We start from the raw sequence: 19,843 nt of genomic DNA, 5'->3' as shown, positions 1-19,843 counted from the left end.
ATGGGGCTGCTATCACAGAATGTCTGGATATTCGCTATATAATGCTGAATGCGTTCTGTCCAAAGTCGGGATGGAACTGTTTGATTGGCCCAAAGGGACTATTAATTTATTTTCTAAAAGGTTAACCACTGCAGAAGGGACTGGGGCCTCATTTATGAGAATTGCCTCACAGTAAGATCGTTCTGGTTCCTTATAGCCACTGCAGAAGTAACTGGGGCCTCATTTATGAGAATTGCCTCACAGTAAGATCATTCTGGCTGCCTATAGCCACTGCAGAAGTAACTGGGGCCTCATTTATGAGAATTGCCTCACAGTAAGATCATTCTGGTTGCCTATAGCCCTTGCAGAAGTAACTGGGGCCTCATGAAGACTGCCTCACAGTAAGATCATTCTGGTTGCCTATAGCCACTGCAGAAGTAACTGGGGCCTCATGAAGACTGCCTCACAGTAAGATCATTCTGGCTGCCTATAGCCCTTGCAGAAGTAACTGGGGCCTCATTTATGAGAATTGCCTCACAGTAAGATCATTCTGGTTGCCTATAGCCACTGCAGAAGTAACTGGGGCCTCATTTATTAGAATGACCTCACAGTAAGATCGCTCTGGTTCAGCTATAGCCACTGCAGAAGTAACTGGGGCCTCATTTATTAGAATGACCTCACAGTAAGATCGCTCTGGTTGCTTATAGCTACTGCAGAAGTAACTGGGGCCTCATGTATGAGAATTGCCTCACAGTAAGATCATTATGGGTCCCAATAGCTACTGCAGAAGTAACTGGGGCCTCATTTATGAGAATTGCCTCACAGTAAGATCTCTCTGGTTGCCTATAGCCACTGCAGAAGTAACTGGGGCCTCATGACGATTGCCTCACAGTAAGATCGTTCTGGTTGCCTATAGCTACTGCAGAAGTAACTGGGGCCTCCTATATGTAGAGGCTGCACGGTGCTGTGTGTATAAAGTGGGGCCTCAGAGCAGGACGCCCGTGCAGGATCTGCTGAAGCAGGTACAGCAGTGCGGGGACTGGCCGAGGTCACTAACATCACTGCACCGGCCACAAGGGTGTGCGCTGCTGCTCTGTTGTCTGCCAATACCACACACACACACACACACACACACACACACACACACACACACACACACACACACACACACACACACACACACACACACACACACACACACGTATCCATTCACTATATAATGCTGAACTCGTCCTTCTGTCCCAAGCCGGGATGGAGCTATTTGGCCGGTGTGTGCGCAGTGCTGTTTACGTTGTAGTTGATATTTTATTTTTTTTTTTTCTTTTTCAATAAAATGAATATCACCAATTTGTTTCAGATGATCAGACAGTGGCTTCAATAAAATGGCGCTGGAGTTGGTGCTATTGTGTGCGGAATCTGGCGTCATATTAGTGAAGATTTCAACTACAGAGTGTACATAGCCATGAGCATGCGCCGGCCATAGGGATGATGGCCGTGGCGTAACATTTAAATAAAGGGGAGGAAAGCAGCCAGGTGAGGAATAGATAAAGACCCCGACCACAAAGTCCTGCCCCAATGCTATCATCCACACCCGGGCGTAGAACGGGTCCAGTAGCTAGTTATACATTAAGCTGGACTGGCCTATCCAATAGAATCATAACTTGCTCCTCGGCCGCAGGGTTCTTCACTGTTACCCTCTGCCATCTGAAATTAAATAAGTGACCTGTGTAGTTTTCTTCACTTGTATGCGGCCGTTCTGACCAATGTATGACTGTGGACCTGGCATAAAGTACAATATGGGAAGGGTTTTTTCACTTTTTTTGTTGGTTTCCCATGTAAATATGTATTGTGTAGAGAATTCAGATGCTCATCGTGACTTCTGCTTTCAGAACGCCCATTTCCTTAATACATTCTGGTTTCCTATTGCAAAATATTACATTGTGTGCTTGTTCCCTATTGGAGATGTTTGATTTACGAGAATCTGATTCCTTGACTGGTGTCCTCCCCGTGTCTTATTTATTTATTTATTTTTTATATTAATTTGGCTTCTTCTGTGGCTCTTCTACTTGGTCCTTCGTCGTCTGTAGCTCTTCTGCTTGGTCCCTTCGTCGTCTGTGGCTCTTCTGCTTGGTCCCTTCGTCGTCTGTGGCTCTTCTGCTTGGTCCCTTCGTCGTCTGTGGCTCTTCTGCTTGGTCCCTTCGTCGTCTGTGGCTCTTCTGCTTGGTCCCTTCGTCGTCTGTGGCTCTTCTGCTTGGTCCCTTCGTCGTCTGTGGCTCTTCTGCTTGGTCCCTTCGTCGTCTGTGGCTCTTCTGCTTGGTCCCTTCGTCGTCTGTGGCTCTTCTGCTTGGTCCCTTCGTCGTCTGTGGCTCTTCTGCTTGGTCCTTTCGTCGTCTGTGGCTCTTCTGCTTGGTCCCTTCGTCGTCTGTGGCTCTTCTGCTTGGTCCCTTCGTCGTCTGTGGCTCTTCTGCTTGGTCCCTTCGTCGTCTGTGGCTCTTCTGCTTGGTCCCTTCGTCGTCTGTGGCTCTTCTGCTTGGTCCCTTCGTCGTCTGTGGCTCTTCTGCTTGGTCCCTTCGTCGTCTGTGGCTCTTCTGCTTGGTCCTTCTTAGATTTTATCATGAAGGACCACAGACCCTACTTCTTCAATCACGTTTGCACATTTAAAAAAAAAAAAATAATGTGAATGCAAAAGGATTAAAAAAAAAAAAAAGTCAAGGATGACATACAATTTAAAATTGACCCCTTGGAAGGCTAAACAATATTTATACTACTGGTGTTTCTAAAAATTGGGAAAGAATGAAAGTCTTAGTGGATGTCTAATGTTTTAAGAAATATTCAGTCTTGGTGAAGGTGTTTAGGCAAAAGTCTTGAAAAATAAAGGACACCCCTTGGCAGACAGCTGATCTAGACTTTGTTTCTCTTGTCTGGTCAAAGACCTTTTGGTTTGGGAGCTTCTTTTTCTCCGTGAAGAGAGACTGCCACGCAATGCCACCTGGGAGAAAAGTTATGCAAATCAGCTCTCCTCCAGGGGGAAAGATCCCTGTCTTTTAATAGGGCACTAATTGGAGGTAGTTCAACTTGACCTCCCAAAACCTTTGCTCTTCTATAGAGGTGTTTGTGCTCCACCTTGTGATTGTCTTCTGATGGGGATGATGCGTGACCGCTGCAGCCAGTAAATACCGCTCTTCAGGGGGCAGCAGTATTAGAACTCCCAAATTTCTTATCTTGGTACCTTTAGTGACGAGTCCGCCCTGCTCACTGACCGGCAGAGGTAGGTTTTGGTGCATTTTGGAGTCAGTGAATGGAGGTGTTGCCGATTTTGTGATGAAGGATTTTGCGTTTCTGCAGTTTTTTACTTTGAGGTTAGATTGGATCCGTTTACATTCTGCATCGGTTCTGACTCTCCTCCGCTCTCTTCTTTTGCAGAATGTATGACAACATGTCCACAATGGTGTTTCTGAAGGAAGACAAGTTGGAGAAACTCACCCAAGATGAGATCATTTCTAAGACCAAGCAGGTGATCCAAGGATTGGAGGCCTTGAAAAACGAGCACAACTCCATCCTGCAGAGCCTGCTGGAAACGCTGAAGTGCTTGAAAAAGGATGACGAGAGCAACCTGGTGGAAGAGAAATCCAACATGATCCGCAAGTCTCTGGAGATGCTGGAGCTGGGCTTAAGCGAAGCACAGGTAATTGCACGCTGCACCGCCCTGCCGCTCAGCGGGGAATGTGTCGGTACGTAGCAGCTGGCAGGTCACTTAACCAGTTTTGCACGCTCCCAAAAAATGTCTCCGGCTGACGTCATCCTGTGTGTTTAGTCCAAAATGTCACAAGGTTTGAGATGTTTTGCTTCGAACTCTGGTGGCTATATAAACCTCTCACCTATATATACACAGGATAGCTGATAAATGTATGATTTGTAGGACCTGCACAAACGGGGATCCCAAAATCCCTATGTGAATAGAGCAGCAGTGAGCATGTGCCACCACATTCATGGTCTATTGATGGGGAGATTGCACCTCACTCCATTACATAGGAGACATTGGGATGGGTGGGGGTCTCGTCAATGCTACATTTATCAGTTCTGTTGATAAATGGTTTTGGGATAGCCAATGTTTGCTGCAAAACTCCGACTTCATGAAACTCCTAGACGGGGGAGATGTATGCAGGGTCCTCATGGAGATGGTGGTCATGGTCAACTTCAAATTTGGTCGTAGAGGCCATAACTTTTTACTAGGCTAGAGGTTTAAAGGAGTCGATGCAGCTTTTCTTGATGCTACAATTCTCTTTACTTTCTTGTAGAACATAATTTTTGATTTTTCCTTTTCACAAACCAGCGGTCAACGAGCAGGCCGTCCCCTAGACATGTCGTCTTCTTGTAATTCTGACTGTTCGTTCCTCCCCCAGGTCATGATGGCCTTATCGAACCACCTGAACGCAGTGGAGTCTGAGAAACAAAAACTGAGGGCCCAGGTCCGACGGCTGTGCCAGGAGAACCAGTGGCTGCGGGACGAGCTGGCCAACACTCAGCAGAAGCTTCAGCGCAGCGAACAGTCCGTGGCCCAACTGGAGGAGGAGAAGAAACATCTCGAGTTCATGAATCAGCTGAAAAAATACGATGACGACATTTCTCCATCGGTTTGTAACCTTTTTTAGTCTTCCTTCTCCCACCCCATTAATTAGGTTAGTCATGGAAGAATTTCCACATTGTAAATCATTCAAATGTTATTGCATTTTTATTATAGGAGACCAGAACAGAAAATGATTTAAAGGGATTGTCCAGTCACCTGCGAGCTGCATCCTGTCCAGTTTGGATGGTTGTATGCCTAGCAAATAAGTCGGCACTGCCTACAAGGCGTCTACTTGGTTTCAGCTGGCAATCCCCTAGACCACCCCCCCGATTCTTCTCCATCTCCAAAGATCAGGGGTTCTTGTGCTAAAATTCACTAAGCACTTCTGGGTGGGGTGAGGGCATTTGGCCAAAAAGTAATATATCTGTCAAGATTCACTAAGTAATGCAAAAGACTTTCCAGTTATCCTGTGGGGAGTGCCACAGCAGCTTTGTTCCTCTAGAAATTTAGGTGCTGGCATCTCCTGTAGTGTCAGAGGGACAGAAGATACTTGAGTAGGATTTCGTACCAGTGCAGACCCATTTAACTTTGCACTGAGCAGCTAAACCCTATGAAGGGTATAGTATAAGAATATAACCACCTCTCCCTAACTGGTGATCCATGGGAACCTCAATAGGTCTGACTGTTGAGGACATCTTATGGCCAATACATCAAGACCAGCATTGTTCACTCCGGTCTTTGAGTCAAATGCTCCCGATTGATGAATAGGTATACAACTCTTAATGAATCTGCTGAGTGGTGTACACCTGGGCCAAATGTGTGGCCCCCGTCCTGCCCAATCTCTGATGTTGTCGAAGTTGCATAATTTTAGTGCAGCCTTGAGTTACGCCAGTTATGTGACTCTTCAAAGCTTATTGAACCAGAATGCTGTTGAAAAAGCCTTGATCAATAGTGCTGAATGACTGATAAAATGCATTTCTTTCTTTTTACTCTGAGGCTTTTCATCCATCAAAACTGATTTATAGCTGAGCAAATTGGTGGCCACATCAGTAGTCCTGCCAACATGCTCCTTAGCCAACCGTCATGTGTGCGTCAAGCCCCAATGATGAAGCCAAAAGAGGAGCCAGATGGACAGGTGACGAGGTTTGCAGGTCTGCCATTCGACAGGCACAGACCACTAATGTGGCCACCAGACCAGGGTGCCGCAAGCCGATACTCATTAATACTGATAAGAATGGGCCTAAACTGATAAACTGGAGGTCGGACCATGGACGTTATACACGGACAGTCCAAGTTATAGCATGGTGTTGTGTACAACCTCTCCCCGCCGCCTACAAGACCAGGTAATGAGGCTACAAGACATGCTCTTATGAACATATCTCGTCATTGTCTATTCTGCTGCTATGGAGGACTGGGTGCAGAATTGATGTACAGATTACACCAGTTCTTCCAGCCAGTTCCGCTCCATTACCAGACACCAGTATCTATTGATGGTGATCGCTGTGCAAGGTCATCTGCTTTCTGACAGACGGTGCAAAACGTATGTAACACCAGACATGTCTGTGCTAAAAACTCTGTACAGGTTAGAAATGGAGAAGCTGAAAATAACCTAAAAATCAATATAAATGTCAAGCAGTGAAGGTCAATGCGGATTGTCTCTGATATTCATTTTTTTTTCTTTTTTTTTTCTTAGGATGATAAAGACAATGACTCTTCTAAGGAACCTCTGGACGACCTCTTCCCTAATGATGATGATGACCAAGGGCCGGGAAGTAAGTAGCATGTGCAGACACCTGGAATAGATCATGTGGGCGAGGAACCACATTAGGCACCAGATCCTCTGCTCCTTGTACACTTGCAAAAATTGCAGAAAGTGATACAGGGAGAATGCACAATATCCTGTCACAAAACACCAATAACAGTGGTATGACAAGTACGTGGACAGGGTGGTTGCTCACAATGATGTCACAATATGGGAATAATGCACAGTATCGGGTTAATAAACATGGTGACGTCACAGCCTAATAGCTGAGGGCCACTGTGATGTCACTGTGGCTAATAAAACATTTTTAGTCGAAGGGTCATTGAGTGATGTCACTGGTATTGTTCGGACCAGAAGACGCACTTCACCATAAGATGCAATAGTGTTTTAAAGGAAAAAAACAAAAAAAAAACAAACCTGAAAAAATATGGGCCATGACACAATATTATGGGGAGGGGATCTGCTGCTGACAGTTATGGGGGTAATGTCCCCAAATTCATACTAATGTCCCCCATTCTGGTGTTTGTCTCCCATTGTACTCCCGTCGTGGTACATATGGCCCTCATCATTGGCCCGTCCTGATATATATGATCCCCATCATGCCACACATGTTTAAAAAAAAAAAAATAAATAAATAATAATTTTACTCCCCTTCCCTTCGCTCCCCTGGTGTTCATTGTCCTCCTTTGATGCCGGCAACTACATCATGCGCTGTGCCTCTTACATGCTGAAGTCAATTTCTATGCACACCCACTTACACAGACGTAAGCTGCCGGCATATTCGCTGCTCCGCACACCCCTTATTATGGATGTGGGGCTCAGTGAATATTCATTCTTTTGAATAGCAGCTCATGTGATCTCCCAGCAGCTGGGGGATGTTTGCTACTATTAAGCAAAATGCATATTCACTGCTCCCCAGGCCAATAAGCCTGCCCACCTCTTGGTGCCAGCTTCAGTGCACAGAGGTGGGCGGAATTATGGGCGCGGGGAGCAGTGAATATGCATTCTCTTAAATAGCAGGCACACATGTTCTCCCCAGCACCGGCTCTTGCCTCGTGTGACCCAGCGCTGCTGCTGCCCTTCCCCCCCCCCCCCCCCCCAAGATGCACCCCAATACACACACACACACACACACACACACACACACACACACACACACACACACACACACACACACACACACACACACACACACACACACACACACACACACACACTTTTCTCCAAAACTTTTAGGGGAAAAGTGCTTCTTATAGTCTGAAAAATACCGTAGTTACCATTGATTTTACAGTGTGGGGAATTCAGCACAAAGATAATAAACACAGTGAGAAAGGGGGAAGATAAATGTCTCCCCAGTATTTGTTGGTGTCTTTCGCTTTCTTGTTAGATTTATTTTAACCCTATATGGTGTTTGCAGTACAACAACCTCATAGCAGCGCGGCTGCCGCTGCCCAGCAGGGGGGCTACGAGATCCCAGCACGATTAAGGACCCTCCATAATCTGGTGATACAGTATGCGTCCCAGGGCAGGTATGAGGTGGCTGTGCCTCTCTGCAAGCAAGCGCTCGAAGACCTGGAGAAGACCTCTGGCCACGATCATCCCGATGTGGCCACAATGCTGAACATACTGGCTCTGGTGTACAGGTAAGAGGCGGCTGTGGAAACCAAACTGGATCCTACTACGATCATTAGGTGTTCATGGTTGGAGCCAGACTTGCTGCGTGTCAGGGCAGATATTGGCTTCCATCATCAAAACCTTTTGGCCGTGGTGCATCCGCATTGTGTGAACTTGTCCTGACCCTCTGTGTTCCAGGGACCAGAACAAATACAAAGACGCTGCCAACCTTCTGAACGATGCCCTCGCTATTCGTGAGAAGACCTTAGGAAAAGATCACCCAGCGGTCAGTAATGTGGGGGGTTTTATTTAACCCTTCCATGTCTGCCTTTATGATTCGTGCTTTAGGCTACGTTGACATGTTGAGTTTTTTTTCTGCATTTTTTTTCTGTAGCTTAGACCTGGTAGAAAACCGGTGCAAAAACGCCAAAACAATTGGCATGTTGCTTCTTTTTTTTAAAAAAAAAATATAAATAAAAAAAAAAAATATAGGGAACCAATCAGGATTTTTGTATATAACCTAAAGCCAGTGCTATACTGGCACTATCAGGCTGATTCTGTACATACCTGTAGTGGTCAGCTCGGATGTTTAGGTTTTCAAATCCATGAAAGTGAAGTTTAAAAAATCGGCAGCTTCTTGAGTGGCATCCGCAACGGAGCAGATACTATATGGGTGGGTATTGATCTGGATTCCTGCCCCCCTGCCTGTTTGTTTTCTATGCTAATTTTACTATTCACTAAGATGGCGTCAGTTGGCGCCTGCCCATAGCGCTGATCTCTGGCGCCATCTTTGTGAAGATCGTGTTCTCCTCTGCTATTCTATCCTTGCGACTGAGAGGGTGGTGCATGCACCCTCTCATCCTCTGCTCTCGTTGTGACCGTGCATGCTCCCGTGGTCACAACAGAAGTGGAGACCGCCCCCTCAAACAGCTGATTGGAGGACACGACAGACCGGAGGAACAAGCCGCCAGCAGCGTGCCAGCAACATCGGCACCTGATCTCACGGCACGGGGTCAGGTGAGGTAAGTTCACAATGGACTTTCCTAACCCCGTGATGTGAGTGCCGCTGTGCTGGCACGGTGTCCTGGCAGGTTGCTGTGCTGGCCCGGTGTCCTGGCAGGTTGCTGTGGTGCTGGCCCTGTGTCCTGGCAGGTTGCTGTGGTGCTGGCCCTGTGTCTTGGCAGGTTGCTGTGGTGCTGGCCCTGTGTCTTGGCAGGTTGCTGTGGTGCTGGCCCTGTGTCTTGGCAGGTTGCTGTGGTGCTGGCCCGGTGGCCTGGCAGGTTGCTGTGGTGCTGGCCCGGTGGCCTGGCAGGTTGCTGTGGTGCTGGCCCGGTGGCCTGGCAGGTTGCTGTGGTGCTGGCCCGGTGGCCTGGCAGGTTGCTGTGGTGCTGGCCCGGTGGCCTGGCAGGTTGCTGTGGTGCTGGCCCTGTGTCTTGGCAGGTTGCTGTGGTGCTGGCCCTGTGTCTTGGCAGGTTGCTGTGGTGCTGGCCCTGTGTTTTGGCAGGTTGCTGTGCTGGTGGCCCTGTGTCTTGGCAGGTTGCTGTGGTGCTGGCCCTGTGTCTTGGCAGGTTGCTGTGGTGCTGGCCCGGTGGCCTGGCAGGTTGCTGTGGTGCTGGCCCGGTGGCCTGGCAGGTTGCTGTGGTGCTGGCCCGGTGGCCTGGCAGGTTGCTGTGGTGCTGGCCCGGTGGCCTGGCAGGTTGCTGTGGTGGTGGCCTGGCAGGTTGCTGTGGTGCTGGCCCGGTGGCCTGGCAGGTTGCTGTGGTGCTGGCCCGGTGTCCTCTTCTGCAGCTAATCGCATCATCTGATCAGCTGTTCTCCACTTCTATTGTGACTGCGCGTACTCCCACTGTCACAACGAGAGCAAAAGATCCGAGGGCGCATGCGCCGGTCTCTCAGCCGCAAGAATAGAATAGCATGGGGTTACACGATCTTCACAAAGATGGCGCCAGAAATGAGCGCTATGCACAGGCGCCAACTCTGACGCCACCTTAGTGAATAATAAAATTAGCATAGAGAACAGAGAGGGGGAGAAACATGCGGGGGGGGGGCAGGAATCCATATGAATACCCAGCAATATATTATCTGCTCCATTGCTCATGCCACTCAAGCAGCTACCGATTTTTGAAACTTCACTTTCTTGGATTGAAAGCCTAAACATCCGAGCTGACCACTACAGGTATGCATAGAATCAGCCTGACAGTGCCAGTATAGCACTGGCTTTAGCTTATATACGAAAATCCTGATTGGTTCCCTTTAAAGCAATAGTGTGCATGAGATTTCTGAAGTCTCGTAGCTTTTGATGGTACTGTAAAAAGCAGCTTATAGTTTGCATAAAACTAATGGTAAAATGCTGCTAAAAAAGCAGCAAAAACGCAACGTGTGACCATCGCCTGAAGGTGTTAACATTAAACTCTACAGGACAGATTGCTATTGGCCCGGCCGATTCCTAGCAGCTGCAGGTAGGGTTATACAGAAGTCTCCACGCCACATGTCAATCATCTCGAATAAGCACCGCACACCAAGCTCTCTAATTGTGTGCGCCATACTCCAGCACTGGTTACTGTATTAATCTGTAGGGCATATTCACATAGGCCAGATTTTACTGCAGAAATTTCTACAACCCTGCCAATCTCTTATGCTTGTAGAGATCCACACATTGCTGCAAAATGAGCCCATAGGATTAAATAGAGCTTGATTTTCGCTTTTATTATTGGTGTGGGCATCTCTGTCCAGCAGGCACGGCATTCTTGTTGTCGACTAATCGTACAAGTAGTTTGTAGCAGCATCAGGTTTTTTTTTTTTTGTGTGTTTTATTCCTGCTGTGGCCCAACAAGACGGATCATGTAAAGGCCAATTACCCTAGGCGGTGGCAGTAATAAATGCAGTCCCTGATACACCCATCTTGCCATGTAAAGTTCATGCACCTGAAATGGCTCGCCTCGTTCAAATCCACACGTCACACAACTTTTGGCCCCTGTGGCTTCCAGTTATGACCAATCTGAGTCTTCTGTGCAATGAATAGTTACTTTTTTGCTTCCTGTAATTCTTTCTCTATGGCTTCATTGGGATGGCGGGGACGCTGGAAACCTTGGGTGTACGCTGCTGCCACTAGGAGGCGGACACCATGCAAAAAATGGACTCCTCAGCAGGCTACACCCACCAACTGGAAACAAGCTGATCCGTTTTAGCGTAGTAGGAGGCAGACACTGTACTCCGTGGACCAGTTTCTACCATTTTGTTTTTTTTGTTTTTCAGGCTCAATTTTTGATTGGGGGTGAGAGACTCTCCCACCCTATTTAACCAAAGTGACAGGGAACAGTGTGGTCTGATCCACATCATACCCTCTCTGGTCTGTCCGACAGGACCATTGCCCCTAACACTTCAGTAGGTGGACAGTTCTTGCCATCATGCTCCGCTCGCCCACCAGAGTGAGACCGTGCAGGGAGGGAAAAGGGGCCAGTACCAGTGACTTCCCTGCAGACAGTCTTCCAAGTCTGTGAATAAAGGAATTTGATTTCTTCTTCAGGCAGAGTTACCACTGTTCTTCTTCCAGGCTGTTTCCGACAGTAGGGACTCCTGTTTTCACTGTACACCTGTTTTCATCCGACCTTTTCCAGTTCTCTCCGTGTTGGTGGATATACTGTATTCCAAAATGTAGGCCCTGGCCCTCAGCAACCTCCTGCGATGACTAATAGAATCATAGAATGGTAGAGTTGGAAGGGACCTCAAGGGCCATTGGGTCCAACCCCCTGCGAGTGCAGGTTTTCCCAAATCATCCCACCTATGTTTGTTCAGTTTCCACTTGAAGATTTCCATTGATGGAGAGCTCACTACCTTCCATGGAAGCCTGTTCCACTCCCTGACTGCCCTCGCCGCCTCCCGTGGTAGCCTGTTCCACTCCCTGACTGCCCTCATTGTTGAAGTTTTTCCTAATGTCTAATTTGAATCTCCTTCCTTTAAGTTTCATCCCATTGCTCCCTGTACTTCCTTGTGCTAATGAAAATAGGGTAGTTCCCTCTGCACTGTGACTACGTGTGTGAGCGGTCCTCTTACCCTTTTACCCTGCCCACCCTTCCTCAGCCTATCACAGCCTTCCTTTATCCAGGCCAATTATTACACTCAGGGGATCAGTGTTCTCACGCCCCCTTCTTCATTGGCGCCATCTTGGTTCCTCCGCCTCCAGCACAGCGGTGAGCTCCAGTTTCCTCGCCGTCTCTTCTCTTCTGGATCGTTCCACACTTTTTTTTTTTTTTTTTTTTTCTTTCCCTGCAGTTTCTTCAGTGCTTTAGGAATTGGGTAGGCTTTGGCATTTTGGGGTTTTTCACTAGTACTCTTCTTTCTCCATCTGGAATCTATGCCTAAACCTAGGGAGACTTGCTCCCATCTCTCCCTTCCCCATGATTTTGCATTTCATCCGCTCCTCCTGTAACAAAAGGTTGCAATCAGGTCAGCCCACATCCCTGTTCCGTTTGTAGCAATCCCTCTGTTGGACCCACAGGAGCCTCCCATTGCCCCCAACAAGAGCTCACCTGCATCACTCGAGTGGGCCACAGCGCTATCATAGTCAGTGGTGGATCTAACCAAGGTTTCCCAGACCTTGGTCTTGGTCATTAAGTGTCTGCCTATTTCTTTTTCGCTCCTAATTGGGAGACCCAGACAGTGGGTGTATAGCTACTGCCCTCTGGAGGCCGCACAAAGAACTACACTTAAAAGTGTAAGGCCCCTCCCCTTCTGGCTATACACCCTCCCGTAGGAGTACAGATTCCTCAGTTTTAGCTTTGTGCGCAAGGAGGTCAGACACGCACGCATAGCTCCATTGTTTTTAGTCAGCAGCAGCTGCTGACTATGTCGGATGGAAGAAAAGAGGGCCCATACAGGGCTCCCAGCATGCTCCCTTCTCACCCCACTGTATGTCGGAGGTGTTTGTAAGGTTGAGGTACCCATTGCGGGTACGGCGGCAGGAGCCCACATGCTGATTCCTTCCCCATCCCTTTTTACAGGGCTCTGGGTGAAGTGGGATTTACTGGTCTCCAGGCACTGAGACCGTGCTCCATCTACAGCCCCTGGAGAAGATGCTGGATGGAGCGGAGTACATCAGGGACATGGCCCTGCTTCCTCAAGGTACTCTGTGTCCCCGTGCATTTGGCGCTCACACCGCAGCATGCTGGGTGTTGTAGTGCGCCGGGGGACATCAGCGCTACGGCGCTTGTGCCATGGCCTCATTCAGCTTCGCTGAAGCAGGCACACTTATAGGAATCGGTCGCGCCGGCCGCTGGGACTGCGGCGCGGCTGGCACTTGTGGTGCGCCGGGGACTTCAGCGCGGCCCGCGCTTTTACGGCGGCCGCGCTGATAACTCGAGTCCCCGGCTTTTGCGGCCTGCTTCCGTTCGTTCCCGCCCCCAGACCTGCCAGTCAGGAGAGGGGCGGGACGCTGGTCAGTGCATCAGCGCCGAGGGCTGGAGTCGTTTTTACATACTCCAGCCCTCACAATCGGCACAGAGGGGACACTGTTTCCCGCACTTTTGTTTGGGAACTCCCACGGACCGCCCCTCTCCACAGACGCCGGCAGCCATTCCTGCTGACACGCTGAGCTGCAGAGGGGAGCCGGGGAGACCCAGACAAGGAATTCTGCAGCCTCTTACCCGCTGTTCAGCGGGCGGTAAGCAGCCCTCAGGGCTCACCCCCTCTTGTGCCAGTAGTATTCTTAGTATTTTGTTTCTACAAATACTTTGTATTGCATAGCGCTGGTCGCCCTTTGGCTATAGACTCTCTCACATTGCAGAGAGCCAGCAGCATGTCGTCCGTAAAACGCAAGGGTGCCAAGGCACAGACATTATATGCTTCCTGCACCGCATGTGGGACTTTTCTACCGGCAGGCTCCACGGACCCCCATTGTGTGCAGTGCTCGGCCCCTGCGGCGCTTGCACAGTCGGGACCTCTGCTGGACGTGACCCAGGGTGTACCACCTGTGAATGCTGTCCAGGTGACAGGAACTGAGTTTGCAGCTTTTGCTGACAGAATGTCTCTCACTATGTCACAAATTCTTGACACATTGCGAGCTAGGCCTGTACTTCAGGCCACGGACACTGTGCAATCATTGCCCCCTGGTCCCCCTCAGCTCCAAGCTCCGGGACGGGCATATACACCTCAGGGTGAAGACTCTGACTCGGACGATGGCCCCGGGCAGCCTAAGCGGGCTCGCTATGACGGGCCTTCACATTCATCTCAATGGTCAGGATCCCAGCGAGATGAATCTATGGGTGATGAGGCGGACGTAACTGATCAGGATTCTGATCCTGGGACCGCTCTCAATCTAGATACACCAGATGGTGACGCCATAGTTAATGATCTTATATTTAACATCAATAAGATGTTAAATATTTCCCCACCAGCTCCTCTTGTGGAGGAGTCAGCTTCGCAGCACGAGAGAATCCATTTCAGATACCCTAAGCGTACTTTAAGCACTTTTCTGGACCACGCTGACTTTAGAGACGCAATCCAGAAACCCCACGCTTATCCTGAAAGGCGTTTTCCTAAACGGCTTAAAGATACACGCTATCCTTTTCCCCCTGAGGTGGTCAAGGGTTGGACCCAGTGTCCAAAAGTGGATCCTCCAATTTCCAGGCTTGCAGCTAGATCCTTGGTTGCAGTTGAAGATGGAGCGGCACTTAAAGATGCCACTGACAGGCAGATGGAGCTCTGGCTGAAATCCATCTATGAAGCGATTGGAGCGTCATTAGCGCCTTCTTTTGCAGCCGTATGGGCACTCCAAGCTATCTCAGCCGGGCTTGCGCGAGTTGACTCCGTCACACGTGCATTTGCCCCGCAGGTAGCACCATTGACCTCGCAAATGGCGGCATTCGCGTCGTACGCGATTAATGCTGTTCTTGACGCTACAAGCCGCACGGCAGTGGCGTCAGCCAACTCCGTTGTTTTGCGTAGGGCCCTGTGGTTGAGACATTGGAAAGCAGATTCTCATTCCAAGAAGTGCTTAACCAATTTGCCTTTTTCTCGTGACCGATTGTTTGGAGAGCGTTTGGATGAAATCATCAAACACTCCAAGGGTAAGGACTCATCCTTACCGCAACACAGACAAAACAGACCCCAACAGAGGAAGGGTCAGTCTGGTTATCGGTCCTTTCGAGGACCGGGCAGGTCCCAATTCGCCTCGTCAAAAAAGACTCAAAAAGACCAGAGACGCTCAGATTCTTGGAGGTCTCAGTCACGCCCAAAAAGGACAGCCGGAGGAACCGTTGCCAAGACGGCGTCCTCCTGACTTGCGGTCTCCGATTCCCACACCCGCGGTCGGTGGGAGGCTTTCCCACTTTGGCGACATCTGGCTGTCACACGTCAAAGACCGTTGGGTGAGGGATATTCTGTCTCACGGGTACAGGATAGAGTTCAGTTCTCGTCCGCCAACTCGTTTCTTCAGAACTTCTCCACCACCAGACCGAGCCGATGCTCTGTTGCAGGCGGTGGCCGCTCTAAAGGCGGAAGGAGTGGTGACCCCCGTCCCTCTTCAGGAACAAGGTCACGGTTTTTACTCCAATCTGTTTGTGGTCCCAAAAAAGGACGGATCGTATCGGCCCGTCCTGGATCTAAAGTTGCTCAACAGACACGTAAAAGTCAGAAGGTTCCGGATGGAATCCCTACGCTCCGTCATAGCCTCAATGTCTCAAGGAGATTTTCTAGCATCAATAGATATCAAAGATGCGTATCTCCACGTGCCGATCGCACCAGAGCATCAGCGTTTCCTACGCTTCGTCATACACGACGAACACCTGCAGTTCGTAGCGTTACCTTTCGGTCTGGCAACAGCCCCCCGGGTCTTCACCAAAGTCATGGCAGCAGTAGTAGCTGTTCTGCACTCGCAGGGTCACTCGGTCATCCCGTATCTAGACGACCTGCTTATAAAGGCACCCTCTCAAGAGGCATGCCAACACAGTCTGAAGGTGGCACTAGACACTCTCCAGAGTTTCGGGTGGATTATCAACTTTCCAAAGTCTCATCTAACCCCGACCCAATCTCTGACTTATCTTGGCATGGAGTTTCATACTCTCTCAGCGATAGTGAAGCTTCCACTGGACAAGCAGTGCTCGCTACGGACTGGAGTGCAATCTCTCCTTCAGAGCCAGTCGCACTCACTGAGGCGCCTCATGCATTTCCTAGGAAAGATGGCAGCAGCAATGGAGGCAGTCCCGTTCGCGCAGTTTCATCTGCGCCCTCTACAATGGGAGAGCCTATCAGGGTGGGGAGCGGTGTATCTCCACCACAGGGCTCAGGGGATGTGGACTCTGGAAGAGTCCACCCTGCAGATCAATGTTCTGGAAATCAGAGCAATCTATCTTGCCCTGCGAGCCTTCCAACAATGGCTGGAAGGCAAGCAGATTCCGATTCAGTCGGACAATTCCACGGCGGTGGCGTACATCAACCACCAAGGGGGAACACGCAGTCGCCAAGCTTTTCAAGAAGTCCAACGGATTTTGACGTGGGTGGAAAGCAGAGCGTCCACCATATCCGCAGTTCACATCCCAGGCGTGGAAAACTGGGAAGCAGACTTTCTCAGTCGCCAGGGCATGGACGCAGGAGAATGGTCCCTTCACCCGGACGTGTTTCAGCAGATCTGTTGCCGCTGGGGGACGCCGGACGTCGATCTGATGGCGTCACGGCACAACAACAAGGTCCCAGTTTTCATGGCACGGTCTCACGATCACCGAGCACTGGCGGCAGACGCCTTGGTTCAGGATTGGTCGCAATTCCGACTCCCCTATGGGTTCCCACCTCTAGCATTGTTACCCAGAGTTCTCCGGAAAATCAGGTCCGACTGCCATCGAGCCATACTCGTCGCTCCAGATTGGCCAAGAAGGTCGTGGTACCCGGATCTGTGGCATCTCACGGTAGGCCAACCGTGGACACTACCAGACCGTCCAGATTTGCTGTCTCAAGGGCCGTTTTTCCATCTGAATTCTGCGGCCCTGAACCTGACTGTGTGGCCATTGAGTCCTGGATCCTAGCGGCCTCAGGTTTATCTCATGAGGTTGTTGCCACAATGAGACAGGCTAGAAAACCATCCTCAGCTAAGATCTATCAGAACAAGGTTCTCATTGCTCTCCAGAAGCCGCCTTTCGAGCCTTTGAAAGAGGTTCCTCTTTCTCGGCTTTCACAAAAGGTAGTTTTCTTTTTCGCTCCTAATTGGGAGACCCAGACAGTGGGTGTATAGCTACTGCCTCTGGAGGCCGCACAAAGAACTACACTTAAAAGTGTAAGGCCCCTCCCCTTCTGGCTATACACCCTCCCGTAGGAGTACAGATTCCTCAGTTTTAGCTTTGTGCGCAAGGAGGTCAGACACGCACGCATAGCTCCATTGTTTTTAGTCAGCAGCAGCTGCTGACTATGTCGGATGGAAGAAAAGAGGGTCTATACAGACTCCCAGCATGCTCCCTTCTCACCCCACTTATGTCGGAGGTGTTTGTAAGGTTGAGGTACCCATTGCGGGTACGGCGGCAGGAGCCCACATGCTGATTCCTTCCCCATCCCTTTTTACAGGGCTCTGGGTGAAGTGGGATTTACCGGTCTCCAGGCACAGAGACCGTGCTCCATCTACAGCCCCTGGAGAAGATGCTGGATGGAGCGGAGTACATCAGGGACATGGCCCTGCTTCCTCAAGGTACTCTGTGTCCCCGTGTATCTGGCGCTCACACCGCAGCATGCTGGGTGTTGTAGTGCGCCGGGGGACATCAGCGCTGCGGCGCCTGTGCCATGGCCTCATTCAGCTTTGCTGAAGCAGGCACATTTATGGGAATAGGCCGCGCCGGCCGCTGGGACTGCGGCGCGGCTGGCACTTGTAGTGCGCCGGGGACTTCAGCGCGGCCTGCGCTTTTACGGCGGCCGCGCTGATAACTACAGTCCCCGGCTTTTGCGGCCTGCTTCCTTTCGTTCCCGCCCCCAGACCTGCCAGTCAGGAGAGGGGCGGGACGCTGCCCACGTCTAGAACTCGGTCGCGCCGGCCGCTCGAACAGCGGCGCGGCTGGCACTTGCGGTGCGCCGGGGACTTCAGCGCGGCCCGCGCTTTTACGGCGGCCGCGCTGATAACTCGAGTCCCCGGCTTTTGCGGCCTGCTTTCGTTCGTTCCCGCCCACAGACCTGCCAGTCAGGAGAGGGGCGGGACGCTGGCCAGTGCATCAGCGCTGAGGGCTGGAGTCGTTTTTACATACTCCAGCCCTCACAGTCAGCACAGAGGGGACACTGTTCCCGCACTTTTGTTTGGGAACTCCCACGGACCGCCCCTCTCCACAGAAGCCGGCAGCCATTCTTGCTGACACGCTGAGCTGCAGAGGGGAGCCGGGGAGACCCAGACAAGGCATTCTGCAGCCTCTTACCCGCTGTTCAGCGGGCGGTAAGCAGCCCTCAGGGCTCACCCCCTCTTGTGCTCGTAGTATTCTTAGTATTTTGTTTCTACAAATACTTTGTACTGCATAGCGCTGGTCGCCCTTTGGCTATAGACTCTCTCACATGCAGAGAGCCAGCAGCATGTCGCCCGTAAAACGCAAGGGTGCCAAGGCACAGACATTGTATGCTTCCTGCACCGCATGTGGGACTTTTCTACCGGCAGGCTCCACGGACCCCCATTGTGTGCAGTGCTCGGCCCCTGCGGCGCTTGCACAGTCGGGACCTCTGCTGGACGTGTCCCAGGGTGTACCACCTGTGAATGCTGTCCAGGTGACAGGAACTGAGTTTGCAGCTTTTGCTGACAGAATGTCTCTCACTATGTCACAAATTCTTGACACATTGCGAGCTAGGCCTGTACTTCAGACCACGGACACTGTGCATGTATTGCCCCCTGGTCCCCCTCAGCTCCTAGCTCCGGGACGGGCATCTACACCTCAGGGTGAAGACTCTGACTCGGACGATGGCCCCGGGCAGCCTAAGCGGGCTCGTTATGACGGGCCTTCACATTCATCTCAATGGTCTGGATCCCAGCGGGATGAATCTATGGGTGATGAGGCGGACTTAACTGATCAGGATTCTGATCCTGGGACCGCTCTCAATCTAGATACACCAGATGGTGACGCAATAGTTAATGATCTTATATTTAACATCAATAAGATGTTGAATATTTCCCCACCAGCTCCTCCTGTAGAGGAGTCAGCTTCGCAGCACGAGAGAATCCATTTCAGATACCCTAAGCGTACATTAAGCACTTTTCTGGACCACGCTGACTTCAGAGACGCAATCCAGAAACCCCACGCTTATCCTGAAAGGCGTTTTCCTAAACGACTTAAAGATACACGCTACCCTTTTCCCTCTGAAGTGGTCAAGGGTTGGACCCAGTGTCCAAAAGTGGATCCTCCAATTTCCAGGCTTGCAGCCAGATCCTTGGTTGCTGTTGAAGATGGAGCGGCACTTAAAGATGCCACTGACAGGCAGATGGAGCTCTGGCTGAAATCCATCTATGAAGCGATTGGAGCGTCATTAGCGCCTTCTTTTGCGGCCGTATGGGCACTCCAAGCTATCACGGCCGGGCTTGCGCGAGTCGACTCAGTCACACGTGCATTTGCCCCGCAGGTAGCACCATTGACCTCGCATATGGCGGCATTCGCGTCGTACGCGATTAATGCTGTTCTTGACGCTACAAGCCGCACGGCAGTGGCGTCAGCCAACTCAGTTGTTTTGCGTAGGGCTCTGTGGTTGAGACATTGGAAAGCAGATTCTCATTCCAAGAAGTGCTTAACCAATTTGCCTTTTTCTCGTGACCGATTGTTTGGAGAGCGTTTGGATGAAATCATCAAACACTCCAAGGGTAAGGACTCTTCCTTACCGCAACACAGACAAAACAAGCCCCAACAGAGGAGGGGTCAGTCTGGTTATCGGTCCTTTCGAGGACAGGGCAGGTCCCAATTCGCCTCGTCAAAAAAGACTCA

General features: G+C 50.5%; 1 protein-coding gene across 7 annotated transcripts in view; it reads left to right on the top strand.

The window, feature by feature from the left end:
• KLC1 (kinesin light chain 1) overlaps positions 1 to 19,843 on the top strand; it is a 97,429-nt gene that overhangs the window by 18,343 nt on the left and 59,243 nt on the right. For all 7 annotated transcript variants that reach the window (XM_075329563.1, XM_075329561.1, XM_075329562.1 and 4 more), the window contains exons 2-6: positions 3,403 to 3,664; positions 4,383 to 4,613; positions 6,240 to 6,318; positions 7,726 to 7,951; positions 8,121 to 8,208. In XM_075329563.1, coding sequence (XP_075185678.1) covers positions 3,404 to 3,664; positions 4,383 to 4,613; positions 6,240 to 6,318; positions 7,726 to 7,951; positions 8,121 to 8,208 — 885 coding nt within the window. In that variant the 5' untranslated portion in view covers position 3,403. The remainder of the gene's footprint in view (positions 1 to 3,402; positions 3,665 to 4,382; positions 4,614 to 6,239; positions 6,319 to 7,725; positions 7,952 to 8,120; positions 8,209 to 19,843) is intronic.

This window comes from Anomaloglossus baeobatrachus, chromosome 12 (genome assembly GCF_048569485.1).
Source record: "Anomaloglossus baeobatrachus isolate aAnoBae1 chromosome 12, aAnoBae1.hap1, whole genome shotgun sequence".
Taxonomy (NCBI): Eukaryota; Metazoa; Chordata; class Amphibia; order Anura; family Aromobatidae; genus Anomaloglossus; species Anomaloglossus baeobatrachus.
This window is presented reverse-complemented; position numbering and strand designations above follow the sequence as displayed.